Here is a 19,169-nt window from a genome sequence, read left to right as displayed (position 1 = left end):
CGTAGGCAACTGCCTGCTTTGCTTTTGTGTAAATTGACTTCCAGCAGGTTGGATCAAGCCTGGGTGAACATTCTGTATGTTCAGCGTTTCCAGGGGCCAGATCTGGTACCCTTCGGAAGCTCAGGCATCGTTAGAAATAATCTCCTGGCCGCCAGCAAAGGAAAAACGCAGGTAGAAGGCAGTAAAGCTTGAGGGTCAGCGTGGCAAGTTGAGAGACGTTGTGAGCAGGGATGCAGCGGTGAACGGGCATCCCGGTTCCACGCAGAAGGGAGATGTTGCCATTTGAAGCCTGAGGGGCCGGAGCAGGAGGTAATAGCCCTGCTCACAGGCGCTTCTCAAACTTTCTGTTATTTGTTCTTCCACCTACATCTCCCTTCCTGGGTGTCGCGGTGTGTAAGTTGTACCACACGCACCCCCAGACTGAGTGGGACGGTTTCAGAGGTAATGTCTAAGCAATAGTCTGGAAGGTCACTGAAAATACAGAAAAACTCAGACCTGGGGTGTGTTTCTCACTGAGGGGGCGAGAGGAGGGTTTTGTTTACAACGGCCCCCGTTCCCTGACAGATGTATCTTATTTTTTGAGTTAAGTGGTAATTGCTCTTCTATGACTCAGTGCAAAGCACTGCTCTGGTTTTGATATTTTCTGTAGTTGAAAGCTCAACTAAAGGATATAAAAGGCAGCAGCTTCAATGACTAGACAGAAATAATACAAAGTTTTTGTCTTCAAGGAGTTTCTCATGTGACAATTTTTTTTTTTTTGTAAATTATAGAGGAAAGCCAAATCTAATGGATATGGGATCCCTGATGATCAAACCAGTGCAACGGGTGATGAAATATCCCTTGTTACTCTGTGAACTCTTGAATTCAACTCCTGCTTCTCACCCTGACCACAAGGCGCTACAAGATGCCCTTTTTGCTATGAAAAACATTAATGTGAACATCAATGAACTTAAAAGGAGGAAAGATTTAGGTAAGAAAAAGGCACAGTATGTTCATCTGCCTTCATAGGTTTGGGCTGGCCATTACAAGAGAGGTTTCAACTCCAGTCATATCACTACAACAGTTTTGGCTGGTGCTACCCAAGTAGTGTAATATGCTGGGTTTCAAGAAGGTAACGGATGCCTTAATGTCACTTGTGCTCAGCCAGCTCTGTTATCTGACTGGTAACTCCAGAAATATGAAAACGATGAAAGAATTCATGTTATATCTGTGTTCATTGTCCATAATGCAGTTGCAAACACGGATAATAATTAAGATGCCATAATAGGAGTATTTCTTATAGACTTGCCATGTTGAAGCCCTAACTTCGCTATTCCCAAGGCTCGCATTGATAACAGGGTTTTCATCATCTCAAGCATTTTCACACAAGATTACAAGTGACATCAAAATGTCTGCTCTCAAATGGTTTCATATTTGTGTGCCCACCCCTGTGAAAAGCCCTGTGAATACAGATTATTTGTGTTATGAAATTCTCTGTCTGCAGTGCTGAAGTATAAGAGGAATGACGATGATGAAACCCTTAAAGAAAAGTTTTCCCGGCTGAATATCCACTCCATTAGCAAGAAATCCAAGAGGGTCACCAGCCATCTGAAAATACTGACGGGGGGAGAACCGCAGGTACTTACTGATCCAACTGCAGATTTGCATTGACAGTTTCAGTTCTGCTTTTGCACTGGACATTTTGTAGAACATGTTGGAGATGGGGTTTGTGTTGTTGCTTTTTTTCTGCACCATTTATAAAGTCATTTTCTGACCGTCGCAGAAGACAGGAAAGATCTTTGTGATTGAAACAGAAAATAACGTAATGTGTTCTCCACCTTTTCCTTTTTTATCTAAGAGTTTCTCAAACTTCTAATCTTCAGCAGAGAGGAAGCAACTGGTAGTTTCGTGAAACTCAGCCTGAGATCAGCGTTTTGTGGATAGACTGGCAATAGTTATTGTCGGTGCTGAGAACGTGTTCAGGCCATCTTGCTCTGCATCATAATGTTCAGGTTCAGAACCCACCAAGGAAGATGAGCAATACTTCTGATTAGGAAAGGCCATGGGGTTTACCTCTACAGGCATAAGGCCCTGGCACTGTCAAATCTACTAGAAGCAAAGAACCCCGTGATAAGTCAGATGGGTGTTGGGTGGCCAAAAATCAAACACTCCTTGATAATTTTGAGGTTGTAATTCAAAACCTATCAGGATAAACATTTTCAGGAAAGCTTAAATCTAAATCTGAAAGCAAATCAATTACAGCTGACCTTGAAAATGATATCCAGTGCACTTCACTGCATGAGATGGCTGATTATATAAGGTCACTTGCGTTTCTAGATGTGACTTTACAAGATACGTGCCGTTTTTTCCTGTTTCGTTTTTTTTTTATCAGTGGTTTCCCCCTTTCTCTGATGCAAACTATCCACATTTATTTTTTCTGTTCATTTATTTGTACAGTGGAAATTTTTGTATTCAGAATGGGATACCAGCAAGGCTATAAAATCAGAGAAAACCAGGGAATTAAATCTGATTAAGAGGAGATGTGGAGTTTGTTGGGTTTTTTTCTTTAGAAGCTTCTGGTTTCTGGTTTTTTTTGTTTTATTTTTTAATTAAGCTTAAAACATTTGAGAATCTTTTTACAATCAGGATACATCTGTTAAAGATTCATGCCTCTCTCCTGCTTAATTAGACTAAGAAAGTTCCCAATTCACCTCTCTAAAACACTCTGTGACCCTTACAGCAAGACCACTGAAAACGAGACTTGAGATTTCTCAAATTCCTCAAATAAAAAGTAGGCAGAAATAAACCTATTTTCGTTTTTTTTTTTCAGCTAGCATAAAAAATTAGTACAAGGCTGTTTCCAGCTGCTGAGGTTTCCTAGCTGAAGAGCTGGCATTGCTCTAGAGGTAACAGCTCCACCTACAGCCTGCCTGGGGGAAATCTCCCCATCACCCACAAATAAGCACCAAGGCCGTGACATAAAAATATCTTACAGTTTTCACCACTGTGAATTTCCTCAAATGGAGCAAAAACATACAGAAAAATGAAGAGTTTTGTTGGCACACGTAGGTGTGCTTCTAAAAAAGCAACTCCCTGCTTCTACAAGGATTAAAAATTAAATTCTCTGTCATGTTGCCCCGTGCCTTTGACTTTTCTTGGATTGAAATGGGAGCTTGGGAGAATTAGGGGCCGATCTGTTCTGTTTTCAAAGGGAGGAGTTCAGGGAAGGTTTGGGATTTTTCCAGCAGCTCTCTGGATGTTTCTTTCATTAGCCAGGCTCTTTCGGACTGCCAAAATAACAGTGCAAACATCTATTATAGGTGAAAGATCAAACTTTTAATAAGGAAGAAAAGTTGTTTCGAAGTTTAGAGAAGACTGTGAAATTGTGTGTGAAGAACACTTCACTCTCCTCGCAACATCTACAGGTGGGTACAGGCCTTTTTGAAATCTGTGTCCACAAACCACATTCATAGCCAGTTTAACACACATTTCTGCCACTGCTTAGGCAACAACAAATTATTTATAAGCAGGCCTGCCTACATGACAGTATTAAATAAATGAGCTGTGCTGCTGCTGCATTACTGATCCCACGGCAAAGAAATTTTGGAGCCCACACTTAAGCATTTTTCCCCTTACACAAGCAGGCTCTATGGAGACCCGTGGGTGCAGTGCAGAAAAGAAGGTGCTGTCTGGTGGCACAGTCATGACTTGCAATCACTGTGTGAAGCCGTCATATGGGTCATGCACATCTGCTGCAGTGGAGCACCAACGGCTTCTCATGAAAAATGGAAGAACTGAGTTGCAGCCACATGAATTAAGATGTCCTAAAATACATATTTTGGATGTGAGGACTCCTTCCTTTATCCTGTTGCTGGGTTGTGTTGAGGGCTAGCATTAGATGTACGGAGTGCTCAAGTGCTGCGAGCATCTTTGCTTTAATTCTCCTCTCCCAAGACGTGGGTTGGCTTGTAAATTGTCAACTTTTCCCTCTCATGGAAAGCTTGCCAACTTTGTAGATGGCATGAGGCCCTTCAAAGTGTAAGTGTGCCCAACCTGGACATGAAGGTTGTCTGAGAGGTAGGTAAGATCAATAGCCAGCTGGCCAGAGCTTATCGCAAACGCACCTTGTTTAGTTCAGCAAACGGGAAGGCCAGTGAGCTCAGCCGACAAGGGTTGTTGCCTGGAATGGTGTTGACAGTTCCTTATCCAAATGGATGCACACTTTGTTCGGATTAAAATTCAGAGTAAGTGAAATACACCACTGTAGTCCTACTTAGTCCTCCAAAAGAGGCCTTTGAGGGTGCATGGGTCTTGAGATGGCTTCTTGCTCAGGAGTAGCTAACTTCCAGTGGGACATTCATTAGGGTTTTTTGGCTGAACATTAACAACTTGATTCTTAAATAGTTTACACTGAAAATAGACAAAACACAGGAAAATATTATCACAGTAAACAATCCCACAATGGCTGGAAACTGCACAGGTGTCAGAGATGGAAAATATTTCTGATTTCATCAGTATTATTGCAGCACCTGCATGAGTGACTGCAGTATATTAAAACAGATTGTAATACAGTTTCATCTCCTACCATCTTCTCATTTAGGATTCTATACATCTGGCTGCACAGAATATAATTGGGCTTCAGGAAATCTTGCAAGACAAAGATGATGGAGTCAACAACTGTTTGAAAAAACAGAACACTGCAAATCTCTGTGAAGACCTTGTAAGTTTACGCAATATCCAGTGTTGCACAGCTATCTGTATGTGTGAGAAAACAGGTGTATGTGAGGAAGACTAGGACAGAAAAGAGCAAAAAACCTTAAGAATCCATTGGGAAAGATGAGTGGGTTTTTTGGTTGAGTTTCTACAGGCAATAGGATAAAATTCAGTGTAAGTGCACTATGTTTTCCCTAGAAGAGCTAAAGAAAACTTTTCAAGCTGAATTCCTGGGTTTAAACCAGAATCTTTGTGCTAAATTTGCACGTTTCGCCTGAGCTTCAGACAAGACCAGCAGATCTTTGCTCTACTACTTTTGTTACCAACACTTGCAGTTTTAGAGTGACTTTTGTGATCTTTGTTGTGCTTGTGAACTATTAGCTCCTGGAATCATAGATCTGTGAAAATCTCAGCTTTATTACCTTTTCAAGTAAGTTACTGTCCTTCATATAGGGAAAACATGAAAAATCTGAATATAGCCCATAGGAATTAAAAGACAATTAAAAAAAAAAAAGTTTTTCATCTAGTCTCTTGCTTTCAGGGTCCAAATGAACTCTAATGCCTGGCTCTACTAAGATAGACTTAAAATGTCTCTTCAAAATGGGACAGGCTGCTTCTTCAAATGGCTGCTCAAGCTGAAAAAATTCAGAGATGGAGGTTTTCTTATACTTTCCTAGGTCTGTGCTGACTAAAATATAGCCATTCAATCCTTTCCAAAACACTGAAAACAGAGTTTGCCAAGAAACAGAAGGATCTTTGACAGACCACATCCTCCCAGATAATGACAGGGAAGTAAGATGTTGTATTTCCTTTCCTTTGAAGTTCCTGCATTTGAAAAAAAATCTCAAAAATTAATCTCCATAATCAGAAAGATATTTTCAATGTCTTTACAATGAATGAGTGCATAAAGTACAGAAGAGTACCCCTCTATCACTGCAGTGGTGAGTGTGTCCAGCATGGAAGATGGCCCCGTATTCAGAAACATCAAAGAAAAGCAGAAACAATTCCACAATAGATGAAACAGGAAACTTTTTTCAGAAAAAAATTTGTAATTCCTAGTGGCTTCTGACCAAGCTGTTCTGAAGGTCTATGTAATTAAAAAAAGAAAAATCATATTTGTTTTAACTGTGGACATTGTTATTAACCATGTTAATTTCTACTTATCTATTTATTTCTATGTCTTGGATTTACAAGATTGCAAGGATTCTCTATCGTATGTATAATTTTTTTAAAAAAAATCTTGTGTCCTGACATTGCACGATGAGTAGATGTTCTCACTGAACAACCCATAGTTTCATCACATGTTTTCCTGAAAGGGTATTATCAATGGAGATCTCAGCAATAGGCTCAGATTAATTTTTTTTTTTCCTTTGTGCATTTGTCAGTAATGAATACCTTCCTCTCTCATTATATTTTATGGAAAATTTTAGGGCAGAAGTCCACAATAGCCTTTTCTCTTCCAAAAATAAGGTCCAGCAGTTTGGAAAAAGAATTGTTTTCTTAACGCGTCAAAAATTAGTTCACTAAACACAGCCCAGTTTTTCAGGTGGAAATAAAGTAGAAACTATCTACCCTGTGTACATCATCTTGGCCTTGAGAGAGCAATTCTGGTGCTAAAAAGGTTCTGTCCTCAACTATGGTGTGTTATGGAGGGTAGAGGGACAGCTGCTCTTTTATTCTCACACTCAACCCAACAACTTAATTCACATAGAATGTCCAAGAGCTTTAATATGATGATGAGTTTCACTCACTACAAGCCTGTGCTGTATTTGAACGAGTGACTTACAAAAATAAATTTTATTTCATGCAATATTAATCCCTTGAGACAATTAGAGACTAATGGAAAAGTCTGAGAAAGACTTTGTTTTTTTACCAGGTGTCTAATTTTGTTGATTACTAGAGATAAAACCAACAAGCATAACATAATTTAATCAAATCAAGTGATTGTTTGTGTTTGCTTAAACAGGAATTGAGTTACAGCTGTTTCCAGGGGGAAAAAAAAAAGCAAGCAAGCTTTGATAGCATTCAAGACTGCAAGATTGCCATTTAACAAGACCTCATTGCCTCTAGACTGTGTATTAGCACGGGCCTTCCAATTACGGAAATCCCAATTTTGTTGGACCACTTCACCCATCCTTGCTGTTTTTCCTCGGTGGTAACACACTAAGGGCAGTACTGCAGGCTCCAAGGAACCCTTACCATTGCCAGGCACTTGAAGCCGCAAAACTGTTACCTCTCCTTTGCAATGTTATGAAGGAGATTCTAACTCATGCTAGACCCCGCTTGAAGCTGCTTCTGAAGGCAATGCTTTGTGGAGAGTAATTAACAGATTGCTTGATAGGCTGCCATCAGGCTTAACCTGTTACTGGGTCTGAAGAACTGTATGAATAAAGTAGTAAGCAGGTCTGTTTTATACCTTTCCAGATGGCTCAGCTGGACAAGCTTGTTCTGGCTCCTCTCTCAGCACTACAAGCCTTGTTTTTGGGCCCACAGAAGCTCATCCAGAAGCGCTATGACAAGTTGTTGGACTACAACAGCTACCTTCAGAAGTCAACAGGAGAAGAGCTGGACCTAGCAAAGAAAGACTATGAGGCTCTAAACGCACAGTTAGTGGAAGAACTTCAGGTATTCAACAGAGCAGCCAAAAAGATTGTGTTGAACTGCCTGCATTGCTTCATCACCCTCCTCAGGAATATTATGTCTGCAGCACTTCAATCAAATTCTGCTGTGGTGGTGCCTGTTCCCGTAAGTACATTAGAAACAGGTTTAGCTCTGCCTTTATTTGTCTTTTTTCTTTCTGTATGATTTGGCTAGAGTTATGTAGGACACACACCTACAAGCTACACTGATTTTGTTTGCTCTGCTAAGCACGGTCAGGTTTAGGGTTGGTTTTTTCCTTGCAACCTCAGCAAAGGTTAAGTTCTGAGCTTAAGTTTTGTCAGGCCTGGACTTTTCAATTGAGAATGATCCTAATGCAGGTGTTCCAGCTGCTACAGTGATAGTAATGGCAAGAACATTACGCTCAGGCAAAAAGGAGGCAGCTGGTAGCATTTTTGTCTTTGTTTCTTAGTGTCTGCCCCGAGTAGCCCAGAAAACACAGCAAGAGAAATTGCAAGAAACTGCATGAAGACTCCCATTGCTGCTAGACCTGCAGAGTCACAGATGACTGCAGGAGAGAAGCAGGTTAGGTGAAATAATTTCTGTGAAAAGCAAGTTGCTTTTAAAGCCAAATATGCTGCAGAAGCTCCTGCAGACATGTCTACGCAGTAAGGAATAGCTTTGTCTACGTTGGCATTTTTAGAAAGTTCAAATCATTTCACTTACGTAGCCAAAAGTACCAAAGACACCTGTCTGACCTGCACAGAAGGGCATCAGTTCCTCCATCCCACTCTTTTTTGGGCACTGTGATCATTACCTGAAGATCAAAATTGAGAAATTATTCTTAGTTTTTGTGAAAATCCTACATTTTTGTTTTAGTTTTGCTGTACTTTTGCCTAGAGGACTTGAGTCCCCCAAGAAACACAGCTGCCACAATGCCCTCCACACATCTAAATCCACTCTTCTGAACTGGAGCAAGACTTAAGATAGGAAAAACATTGTAGTGAGGCAATTCTGGAGTATACCTTTCCATCAAGGCTTGAACACAGCACTTCATAGTCAGGGGAAGCTGAAAAATTAAGAAAGCAAGGTCAGGATCAAAACATAGAGCCGTGCTGTTTAATGGGAAAATGAAGGCTTTTCCTGCATGAAGAAACTGCATCCCTGTAATTTGACCATTTCATGTTTTGAAAGCTGTTGCATTGAGCGTTTTTTCTGTGAGGCTCTGCCTACAAAATTGCCTTATTTTTCGTTTTTCTGTTTACATCAGCAAACATATTTGGGGTTAGGCAAAGACCAAAAGCACTTATCCAGTGCCACAGACAGACTTCAACTTGCCCAATGATTTTTAACCTGGTGGCAGCACCCGGCTGCACAAACACACAGCTGTAGGGTAAACTACTCCAAGCCTTACAGCACATTGGCCAATCTAATAGCTGCTGAGATGCACGTTTGCATCGGAAAGCAGGGGGCTCAGTAGCTTAAGTACAAGGCTGTTCATTTTCATCACTGTTTAGAATATTTTTAATGATTTAACTTAGATTAGTATGTCTTTTAAATCTAATACCAATTATTAGAAACTTCCGTTAAGCAATGACCTTTGTTTTCCTTCCAGCTCGTATTTAGCACACTATGGGCTCTGCAGAAAACAGCAGTAACTTGTCAGATTTCCTGACTCCTAGCATTCAGCCCATTAAACTAAATCTGCGCTCTCAAATCTCCTTACCATTTTGTTCGTGAGACCTAACCCACCTTTGTGTTTGCAGCTGTCTTCCTCAAGCATCTGTGAAGTGCAGAATCAGTTGATGGAGGAGGTTCACAAGCTGAATTTTGTAAAAGAAAACAGCAGTGCAACCTTTATTGAGAGAAAATTGAGCTTAGAAAAAAAGAAACCTGTCCCTTCTCCGGTGAGTACCATACATCCAAACTGTGTATGAAGCATCCTCTTTTGATAGCTTTTGAAACAAATCTATTTTTATGCCTCCTAGAGCTTTGGGCTTGGTCTCTTCACTGGGACTCTGAATCAGGTTGTTGGAATGAAGCTGTTCCATTGACCAGTAACTTCTGAAGATTTTTCACTCTGTTTTCATGTTATTATCTTGAAAATCCGCTTGAAATTATCTCTGATTACCCTTAGGTCCTTAAGCACGTGTTAAGTCTAAGGTTGTATATGTAAATTTTGATTACTTCTTTTGTTAAATACTCTTACAGTGCATCTTAGTCTTCTAATTCAGAACATTTTTTTTCCTCAGCCTCAACTGTGGTTATGCATACTGGTGTTTACACACATACACACACACATACAACCCCACAGCAGTTTCAGAAAATCCACCAGGAAATCTGTGTCCACCTGGGTCCCAATCTTATCAGACATTTCTAGAGCTTTTAGGAGTCTAGTTTACAGTAAAATAGAAACTTGAGTGCAGATGTACAGGAGAAGCTGAGGAAGCTGTAGGATTCCTTTTAATATCAGTAAGGCACACGTGCTCTTGCTTCTGTGGTATGTTAATATCACACTAAGGTACAGCATCTCCCTGCCTGCCCTCTAACCAAACTCTGAGTAAATATGCTTCCAGCAGTTAATAGCACCTTGCCCTTATTTAGCGAGGTAATTTCACACAAAAAGCAGGCCATTTGGGTACCACTGATTTTTTTGCCTAATGCCTTGTCATGCAAGTTGTTATGCAAGCACACCTCAGCCAATTTTTGGATTATGCTTTTTTTGTGATATTACATAGGAATTCAAAGATCATTGCTATGGAAAAACAATTAAACAAGTGACAGTTCACATATAAAACGCCGTCTCTTTGAGAGCAGAGGATGGACTAAGAGGTCTTTAATTAGTGAAATTCCTGCATTTCTTTAAAATCTGACCTTTATTGCTCATCTATTAATATAGCAGTTGGACAGGTCCTTGCTGCATATGCAAAGGAGATTTGTTTACCTACAGCTGTGTAAGTAACTCCTTCATCTGTGTGTAAAAATGTAGGGCCAGTTGCCACATGCAGCATACACTGGGTTTTAGGTGTCCATGTTGCTCTAGAAATGGCCTCAGCATTATTCTCAGTGAATAATTTATTTTGCTTTTCAGCTCGAACCCCCACGTCAAACAGAAGGCCACAGGTCCAAGCTGTTGTCTACATACAGCACAGAATTGCTATACCAAGCTAAGCGCAAGTGTAATGCCACACAGGAATTTGATATTGATTTACATGAAGGAGAACTGGTGGCTGTTGTGGAGCAAAAGGACCCCTTCGGAAGTACAAGCAGATGGCTTGTTGATGCAGGAAGTAAGTTCTCCGCACAAACATCCCAATAACAGCTTCCCTTTGGGATATTGATTTCTTTTCATTCTGGCCCCATCTGCTTGCCTCTGTCATACTGACAGCTGCATAAAATGGTTGGGTTTGAAATGGTTTTAGCAGTATTTCGCTGTTTATGTTCCCTCTTTTTATTCTGGTGTCTAGTCCTTAAAGGGTATGTGTATTCCTCCTTCCTGAGGCCTTACAATCCAGCCAAAGCACAGAAGGACGTAGCAGAAAACGGCTTTGGTGATGACGATTTTGATAATATCAGCCTCTTTGTCTCTTCACGGCCCTCTACTGACAGCAGCACAAGAAGTCCGGGGCACAAGAAGAGTGACAGCAGCTCATCTCTTCACTTCTGTGAAAATCCCACAGTTAATGGCACAGTGACTGATGCTTTTCAGGATATGGATGATCAGCATGTAAGTGTGATACGTGCTGTGCTTGTCTTCTTCTTGTTCCTATTACAAATCTAGAATTATACTGCTTATAATTTAAATAGTTTCCTTTTACACCAGAAAATACTGGCACTAATCTGTCAGTATGACATGGGAATTTGTTATCTTCTGTTCTTTGCCATTCTTAAATAGCTACAAGGTAGGAAAAGATAATCAGTTAAATTGTGAATCGCAGTCCTGTCTCGCAGAAAACACACCACTGCATTACCCCACTCCATGTACAATGCCTCAAGGTTCTCCTATGGAGCAGAAACCTGCAAAATAGCTCAGTTTGGGGGATTTTTCAATTTACCATTGACATTTCAATTGACCATTGGCTGTGGCAACACTGATCAGCAAGGCACAGAATTAACTCATGTGCCACATTTGAGTACAGGAGCTTTAGGAAAGGTGATCCTCCCTGAGGAAACCTTGCTGGAAAATTTTCCGTCCAGTCCAAGGCCGCTTGGTGCGACAGAAACAGGCACTTGGTGTGAGCTGAAAACCTTACTAGTGTAGTAGCATGATGAGGTCTTGGAGCTTGGTTTGTTCCTCCCCATGCAGAATTCCCCAGATCCTTCAATTCTACTTCTTATTTTGGCCCTCTTCATTGTAGTCTGTCTAACAATTGCAGACCATGTAGTTGCATACTGGTTTGTATACATTATCACACATGTTCTGTATACAGAATTTGTACTAATGCACAGTGACAGGGTAAGATGTGGCTACATTTCTTAATTCAGATTTTGGTTTTTGTGATTTTCCTTTTTTAGACCTTCTATGCTGTTTACGCATTTCAAGCAAGAAATGATCAGGAACTCAGTCTTCAGGAGTACCAGAAGGTTAGGATACTTCGGTTTTCTGACCTGAGTGGCAATAAAGAATGGTGGCTAGCAGAAGCAAAAGGTCAGAAAGGATATGTACCATCTAATTATCTCGGGAAGATGACATACGCTTAGGAACAGAAAGGCCCATTGAGCCAGTTTCTCTGAAGTAGACAGAATAATCATCTATTACGGCTTGCAGCAAGCAAGGCAAACTCACAAGTGATTGACAGAAGCCATGGTATCTGGCACAGCACACAGATGATATTGAGAACCTCAATCCTCCAAAAGCCATCACCTTGTCAAGACCTGAGGGAGGAAACATTTAACAGGAAGACTGATTCTGATTAACATCCTGAAGAGCTTGCTTTTCTATTACCCCATAATTTTCTCTTTTGTCAAAGCGTCCTACGTCAAAAGTCAACCTACAAGTACAAATCACAGCTAAAATTATGTTTTTCTTCCATGATATTTAGCAAATAATGTTCAAGATGAAGAGAATTAGCCTTGAAAAAGGACAAATTCAATCTTCAGGGATGCTGTAGTTCAGGCTGAATTGTTCCTGAACTGCTATCTCAATGAACATAGACACATCTTAAAACTTGAGCTTTTTGGTTGTCTGTTTTTATCCTCAGCCACTTTTGTAATGAACCTTTTTCTCAGTGGAGATTATTGGAATGGGAAAAGAAAAAGGGGTTTGGTTTTGTAGGAAATATTTCAACTTAAAACATACCAAGTGCGGTGGTACCAGTGGCTGGTCCCAGGGAAGAAGGTATATTTAGTGAAATATGGAAATGGGGGGAGGGAAAGAGGGGGCACAAGAAACAGGTACTGTGAAATAAAGAAGTTATAATTTTCAGAGGAATTACACAACTACTTCATATGGTAAGAAACCATTTGTAGCAATATGAAAGCACCCAGGTTTGAAATTCCATATATGTCTCCACACTAACTGCTTTGAAGTGCAAGGTCTGTGTAGTGAAAAGAAACCTGTGTTATTAGACTTGGAAAATATAATAAGATTTAAAAAAAAAAAAAAAAAAAAAGTCAGGCAGTGCCTTTCAATGAATATTTACTGCCTATCTGATTCTTTAGGTCAAATACAGGGATCATAATGTCTACTGAATATGCTAGGACTTAAGATGCATCAAAATTTCTCTTCCAGAAAAAAAAATAAAAATCATAATTCTCAAAGCATCTGATTTTAGATGGACCAGTGAAGAACGTATCGATAAGCTGATTCACTGTTTGCAGAATTCAGAGTCAAAAGCCCTGTGTTTTGCTAAAGTATCTTCAAAATGGTCGAGGCTATTTTAACAAGTTAAGATAGTTCACGTGGTATCCTTGATGAGCACAGAAAACAAAAAATCCCAAGGAAGGATCTGAATGTCAAGTAGTGCTTCTTTATGTTCACTAACTACAGCAATCCTTAGGTCTGGCTGGTGCCCTACACTTGAGCTAGACTGGATAGTGATAGAACAGCATCTCATTGCTATTACCATTGATAACTGAGTGTTCATCGCAAGTTATTTCAACACAGCAGTGCCTACGTCCTCTAGTGAGAAGTGAGGAGCTTCTTGTGCTAAGCATTGAGAAAAGGAAACAAAAAAGGGACTATGCCTGCAGCAGATAGTGTAATTGAAGGTAAACTCCTGTCACTTGTTTTCTGTATTACTGTATAATTGCTTATTACTGACTGATCATTAAAATGACAACACTATTAAAATTAAGATGGGGGTGTTGCTGATCCAAGGGTATAACAAAATTGTTCTAAAGCTTTTCTGTAAGTTTCTACTTCTTATAGTTGCAGTGTGGGGTATGAAGTATGAAGATGAAATGATTCAAACCCTTACCGAGATGTAATAGGAAGTAAACTGTCAGCAAAGAAAGGATGAGAAAAATTAGGGCAGTCGATGCAAACAATAGTTTTTGCTACACTAATGAACCTAGTTTCATTTTCTTTAGTGTCCCAAATTTTCCTATTATTTTCCTAAAAAGGTAAACAAAGTTCTCAGTCTTGCTCAGAAGATGAATGCAGTGGATCACAGAGTTGAGAACCTGAAATTTGTGCTGGATTAAATCATATGATAGAGAAACTTTTTGAGTTCTCTGAGATGGACATCCAGAAACCGGTATGTGAAACTCTGTATTCTACTGCAATCCAATGAGCAGTAATAATAGATAATGCATTGTTTTGCCTAACTGTACATCACCTCATGCACTTAAATCTTGCTGTTTCCATAGCAAACAAAAAAGGTTCTCATTCATTTCATTAATGGATGTAGCTGTTTTTACAGAAAACTTTGCCTTTAGTTAAATGAAGAAAATAAAGCTTTGGAGAAGGAGCATCAGCTTGGAAGAATGGACTGACTCTCCCCTACTAAGCTTGCACTGCTTTGGCTTTTGTAATTTAAGATTATGGGGAAGATGCACACAAGAAGCTTTTTGGTATGTCTTACAATTGAGAGTATTTTATTTGGAGATGATCTATACTTTGAAATAGTTGAAAAAGTTTTAGAAATGACTGAGTTGTATGTATTAATAGGTTTAGTACAGTCATGTAAGTACAGTGATGAAGTTTTGTATTTCAGACAGTGAAATTACTTAAGGGCAAGAGTCAGGAAAAAAAAAGATTTCTGAAGTCTTAGCTCTGAGAACTCAGCTTGAGTCATAGGGAGAGCTCTGATTTTGAGTGTTAGGTACATTCCCCATGAAAAATCAGGCTCTGTGAAGGTGTCTCAAAGCATACTCAAATGCTGCTCTCCAAAATATTCACTAGGTATCCTGAAGTAAACAAGGAATGAAGGATGAAATATACTGGAGCTGGCCACCTAAATTTCACTGAACTTCTATGGGACTTGGGAACGCCTAGTAGGCCATATGAAATCCCAGTGTAGGGTTAGGACCCAGAATAGTTTTTGTATTGTGGTATAATTTATATGGCTTCATTATAGCCTCGTAACTTGGGATCCAGAAAAAGTATGTTATAGGTACCCAGGTGGATTAGTTTACTTCATTTCAGAAATTCGAAGTTTTAGCTGTTATCATTTGATATTACAGATAAATTGCAAAGTTTTATTTTTGTTTAAAACAGATGAATGAAAACTACAATCGCAAAAAAATTAAAGAGATGCTCTTTGAATCTAAAGCCTTCCTACATTAAGGAGATTTACAGCAATTCATATTAGACTTGCTCAGACACATTTTTGTTAAGATAGTGCTTTAAATACTAGAAACTGAGCTATGTTAGGGCTCCAGAAATCCCTAAGAATATGCAATGTTTTTGCAGCTCTTTCTTTAATGTAGAGAAGGTTACAGTATTCTAAGAGTTTTCTTATTCTGATTAATAACAAAACTAATTTATTTTGATTGAAGCAGGGACAGGCTGCAGTTTAATGGACTGATCTTGCATTTATTCAGATGTTTTACTTACTTGAACCGTTGTGACAATAAGCATGTACAAGTACTTCCAAGAGTGGGTCCACTCAAACTGAAGTGTTTCTCCATTCAGGGAATATTTTTAAGTGTTGCCATTGATAACCTGGAAGCCAGAAAACGTCCAAGCCAATGAACAGCACAGAGTCTCTGGCTCTGAGCTCTGGCACCTGTGTGCTTCACCATCTTCCCTCTGCTTGGATGTTGCTCGTGAACATTAAGGATTCATCTTTTCAATGCAAACACAGATTGAAGAATTGTTCCTTCTGACTTTTCATCTTAGGAAGCTTCACTGAGTAATTACCTCCTTCAAACGCTAAAGTATACTTTTGCTGTCATTTAAAGATAGCTTGTAAAAATGCAGATATGTGAAGGGGACCTAACACCTGCAACAGGAAACACAGCCATGACAATCCTTGTGCCTGTGGATCTATTACTGACAATTCCTCTTACAATATTGTTTGTTCAGAAATGGTGAAAACAATCTTCTTTTAAATTATTGTAAGAATAAAAACCTATTTTTGTAAAGATGTGCTGCTGCTTTTTTTTTTAAACAAGACTTTTCCCAGAAGCAAAGAGCTTTTTATGCTATCCAAGATCTGCCTTCTGTTGTGAACTATAAAAAGCATCACCGCAAAATTAGCAGAGCAGAGGAAATAGTTGCCTCAGATAAAATGCTGCATTTCTAGTATGCATCCTAGCTTACCTATCAGTATACTAGAACTCATCAAACAGTATCAAAATACTGAGCAAGCTTCAAAATACGCTTCAAGTTTCCAAATGTCAGCTTAGTTCTGTTCTCTTCTAGCTGCTCCTGAGGTCGTGACCGTTATTTACTGCTGCATCCAGCCAGAGGTCTGTCATGGGTTGTAAGAAGTAAAAGCTTGTGTTACTAAAGTAAGTTGCAGAACTTTGTCTTAGATCTTTCCTCTTAGACCCAGGTATCACCACAGCATGCCCTAGTCCGGCCAGAAGGAGCACTCATGGAACCAGAGTAACCTGTCATTTCACATTACTGAGGCTATCAGAATTTGGCCATGTATGAAAAAACATCATATTAAAGTGGAAGTAAACTATTACCATACAATTTTATAAAATGGATAAGGAAAGTCAAGTAGCTATTTTTATAGTAAATCACAGAGCAATTTGCTTTGGGGAGAGAAAAATCACAGGACTATTTTCCAGTTATTTTTTCTAAATATGAGGTATGCTTCTCAAAATTCAGAGAGGCCTTCCTTATTTCTGCCCTACACTAGATTCCTCAACCTGACGTGCAAATTCAGTCAAAAAATCCTGTAGAACAGACTCCTTTCCTGAAAATACAGTTGTTAATTCCATCCTAACTATAACTTCAAAGCAGAAAGCAACTGTTCCCTTCAATCTACTCTGTTTTTCAGCAGCGCCTATCTTACATATTCAAGCTAAACACTTGATTTAAAAGACCAGGTCTATGCTATAAATCCTTCCTGATATAATACTTCAAAGAATCACAATCCTAACTGACATTTTTATACCAACAGAAGGAGACTTTATATTTCATTTAGGAAGCCAGGAAAGTTACAGTGGAAGGAAGTCTTTTGCTGATACAAATTGCAGCTCTATTGCAGATTTTACTAATACAGTGATATCAGCAAGTCCAGCTAGTCTTGGCCTTATTAGAGGGAAAAGACAGGCATGCATAAAAGGTATAGCATAAGTCATTTTATTCTAAATTAATAGGAGATAGATAACCTACAGTCAACCCATGCCAGAATTATAGATGGAAAAACATCAGGATACACTTGAATCAGGTCTCAGAGGTATTTTAAGTAGCACTAGCTACCACTATTTAAAAATAAAGATCCATTTTTTCTGTCTTTGTTCATCATATATGTGGTAAAGTAATCTGCACAGTTCGGACAGTTCGGATGTAAGCTCCTGAACTCTCGCAAGCAAAACTATATGTATATTCAGAGGCAAGACAGAGGCAGCTAACTTCTTGAACATAGGAGCACTCCAGCCGTTAAAAGAATCTATCTTCACACTCTATTTCATAGCATAGGCAACCTTCTTCTGATTAACATTTAGGAAGAAAATATTGTCTTCTGTTTGCTAATGGAAACTGCTTCAGTGTCTTTTCCTACTATACCACCATTAAAAACCTTCTGTGCTAGAGGAAAAAGGATGGGCTGATCGAAAAGCAGTAGAAGTTCTGGATTCCTCCTCCTCATGCTGTTATTTTTAAATCGCTCTGGAAGCCGCAGGCACTACAAAGACAAAGCCTTTCTTTTTTCCATCCACAGGAAATAATAGTTGAAAAAGTATGCAAATTCTCCAGGTAGCTAAGGCAATCCGGAGTAAATGAACTATTCCTTTGGATGTCTAAGGAACCTCAGCCTAAAGCTTAATTGTGGAGAAGGGAAAAGATGTAAAGCTGCATGTATCAGCTTTACACATACTTAAAATACAGGATGGCCAAGAAAGGCTGTAGCTTTCACCTAACCACAAAAGTCTGTGTGGTGGGTTAGCCTTGGCTGGAAACCAGGTGCCCACCAAAGCCACTCTATCACTCCCCTCCTCAGCTGGACACAGGGAGAAAATAAGATGGAAGGCTCATGGGTCGAGATAAGGACAAGGAGAGATCATTCACCAACTACCATCACAGGCAAAATAGACTCGACTTGGTATTGGTAATTTATTACCACTCAAATCAGAGTAGGATGATGAGAAATAAACCCAAATCTTATAACACCTTCCCCCCACCCTTCCCTTCTTCCCAGACACAGCTTCACCCCCAAATTCTCTACCTCCTCCCCTCTAGCAGTGCAATGGGATGGGGAATGGGGGTTGGGGTCAGTTCATCGCACCTTGTCTCTGCTGCTCCTTCCTCCTCAGGGGCAGGACTCCTCACTCTTCCCCTGCTCCACCGTGGGGTCCCTCCCACAGGAGACAGTCCTCCACAAACTTTTCCAACGTGAGCCCTTCCCAAAGGCTACAGTTCTTCACAAACCGCTCCAGCGTGGGTCCCTTCCACGAGGTGCAGTCCTTCAGTCACAGACTGCTCCAGCGTGGGTCCCCCACAGGGTCACAAGTCCTGCCAGAAAACCTGCTCCAGAGTGGGGTCCTCTCCCCACGGGTCTGCAGGTCCTGCCAGGAGCCTGCTCCAGCGCGGGCTTCCCACAGGGTCACAGCCTCCTTCAGGCATCCACCTGCTCCAGCATGGGGTGCTCCACAGGCTGCAGGTGGAGATCTGCTCCACCGTGGACCTCCCTGGAGGGAGGCTTGTGGGTGTAAGAGCTAGGTCTAGTTAGGAAAAAGCCATGAATGCCTCTGCAGGAAGCTCCCGAGAGGCAGTCACAGTGCCTACAAACTCCTTTGTAAGGGCAACTGGGCTAAGTGCAAGACCACGCTGGGGCTGGAGAGGGCTTATGTTCTGCAAAATGAAGAGACAAGCTGATCCCACCCAAGTCCCTGGAAGTGGGAATTTAACGTATTCAGCTTGAACAATACCCCCCCCCCCCCCCCGAGACAAATTCCTCTTCCTCACCCCACGCTCCCTGCTTCAAGTTCATAGTATTATTAACAGTTAGGCAGAGGACTCAAGATGCTGCTAGGATACAAGTCACCTTGGACACTGCTGCTGTCTGGATGTAACTCTGCCCTGGCACAGCCTCTCGCAATAATCCTGCGGCATCCACTTCATTTGCTCCTGGAACTGAGACACTAAATGTAAACACAGATATGACAGTTCCTGTGAAAGTTGTGTGGAATACGTCACTCAGTATAACAAGAAAACTTTTCTTATGCAGGGTTAAACCCCCAGGTTTTTTCATTATTCTTTATGAAAGCAAAATACGAACCCTCATTTTCACGAAGGGCTAAAGGAAAATATTCAGATC

General features: G+C 40.3%; 1 protein-coding gene across 1 annotated transcript in view; it reads left to right on the top strand.

Annotated features, from left to right (window-relative positions):
- The window catches only part of ARHGEF38 (Rho guanine nucleotide exchange factor 38), a 36,668-nt gene extending 24,648 nt beyond the window's left edge, over positions 1–12,020 (top strand). The window contains exons 7-15 of the mRNA XM_049815582.1: positions 771–970; positions 1,484–1,617; positions 3,300–3,404; positions 4,580–4,699; positions 7,117–7,437; positions 9,057–9,197; positions 10,382–10,580; positions 10,758–11,017; positions 11,806–12,020. Of these exons, the coding sequence (XP_049671539.1) occupies positions 771–970; positions 1,484–1,617; positions 3,300–3,404; positions 4,580–4,699; positions 7,117–7,437; positions 9,057–9,197; positions 10,382–10,580; positions 10,758–11,017; positions 11,806–11,991 (1,666 nt within the window). The 3' untranslated portion in view covers positions 11,992–12,020. The remainder of the gene's footprint in view (positions 1–770; positions 971–1,483; positions 1,618–3,299; positions 3,405–4,579; positions 4,700–7,116; positions 7,438–9,056; positions 9,198–10,381; positions 10,581–10,757; positions 11,018–11,805) is intronic.
- The last annotated feature ends 7,149 nt before the right edge of the window (positions 12,021–19,169 follow it).

Source organism: Accipiter gentilis, chromosome 12, assembly GCF_929443795.1.
Source record: "Accipiter gentilis chromosome 12, bAccGen1.1, whole genome shotgun sequence".
NCBI lineage: Eukaryota > Metazoa > Chordata > Aves > Accipitriformes > Accipitridae > Astur > Astur gentilis.
Note: the sequence above shows the minus strand (reverse complement) of the source record. Positions and strands in the feature narration are given on the sequence as shown.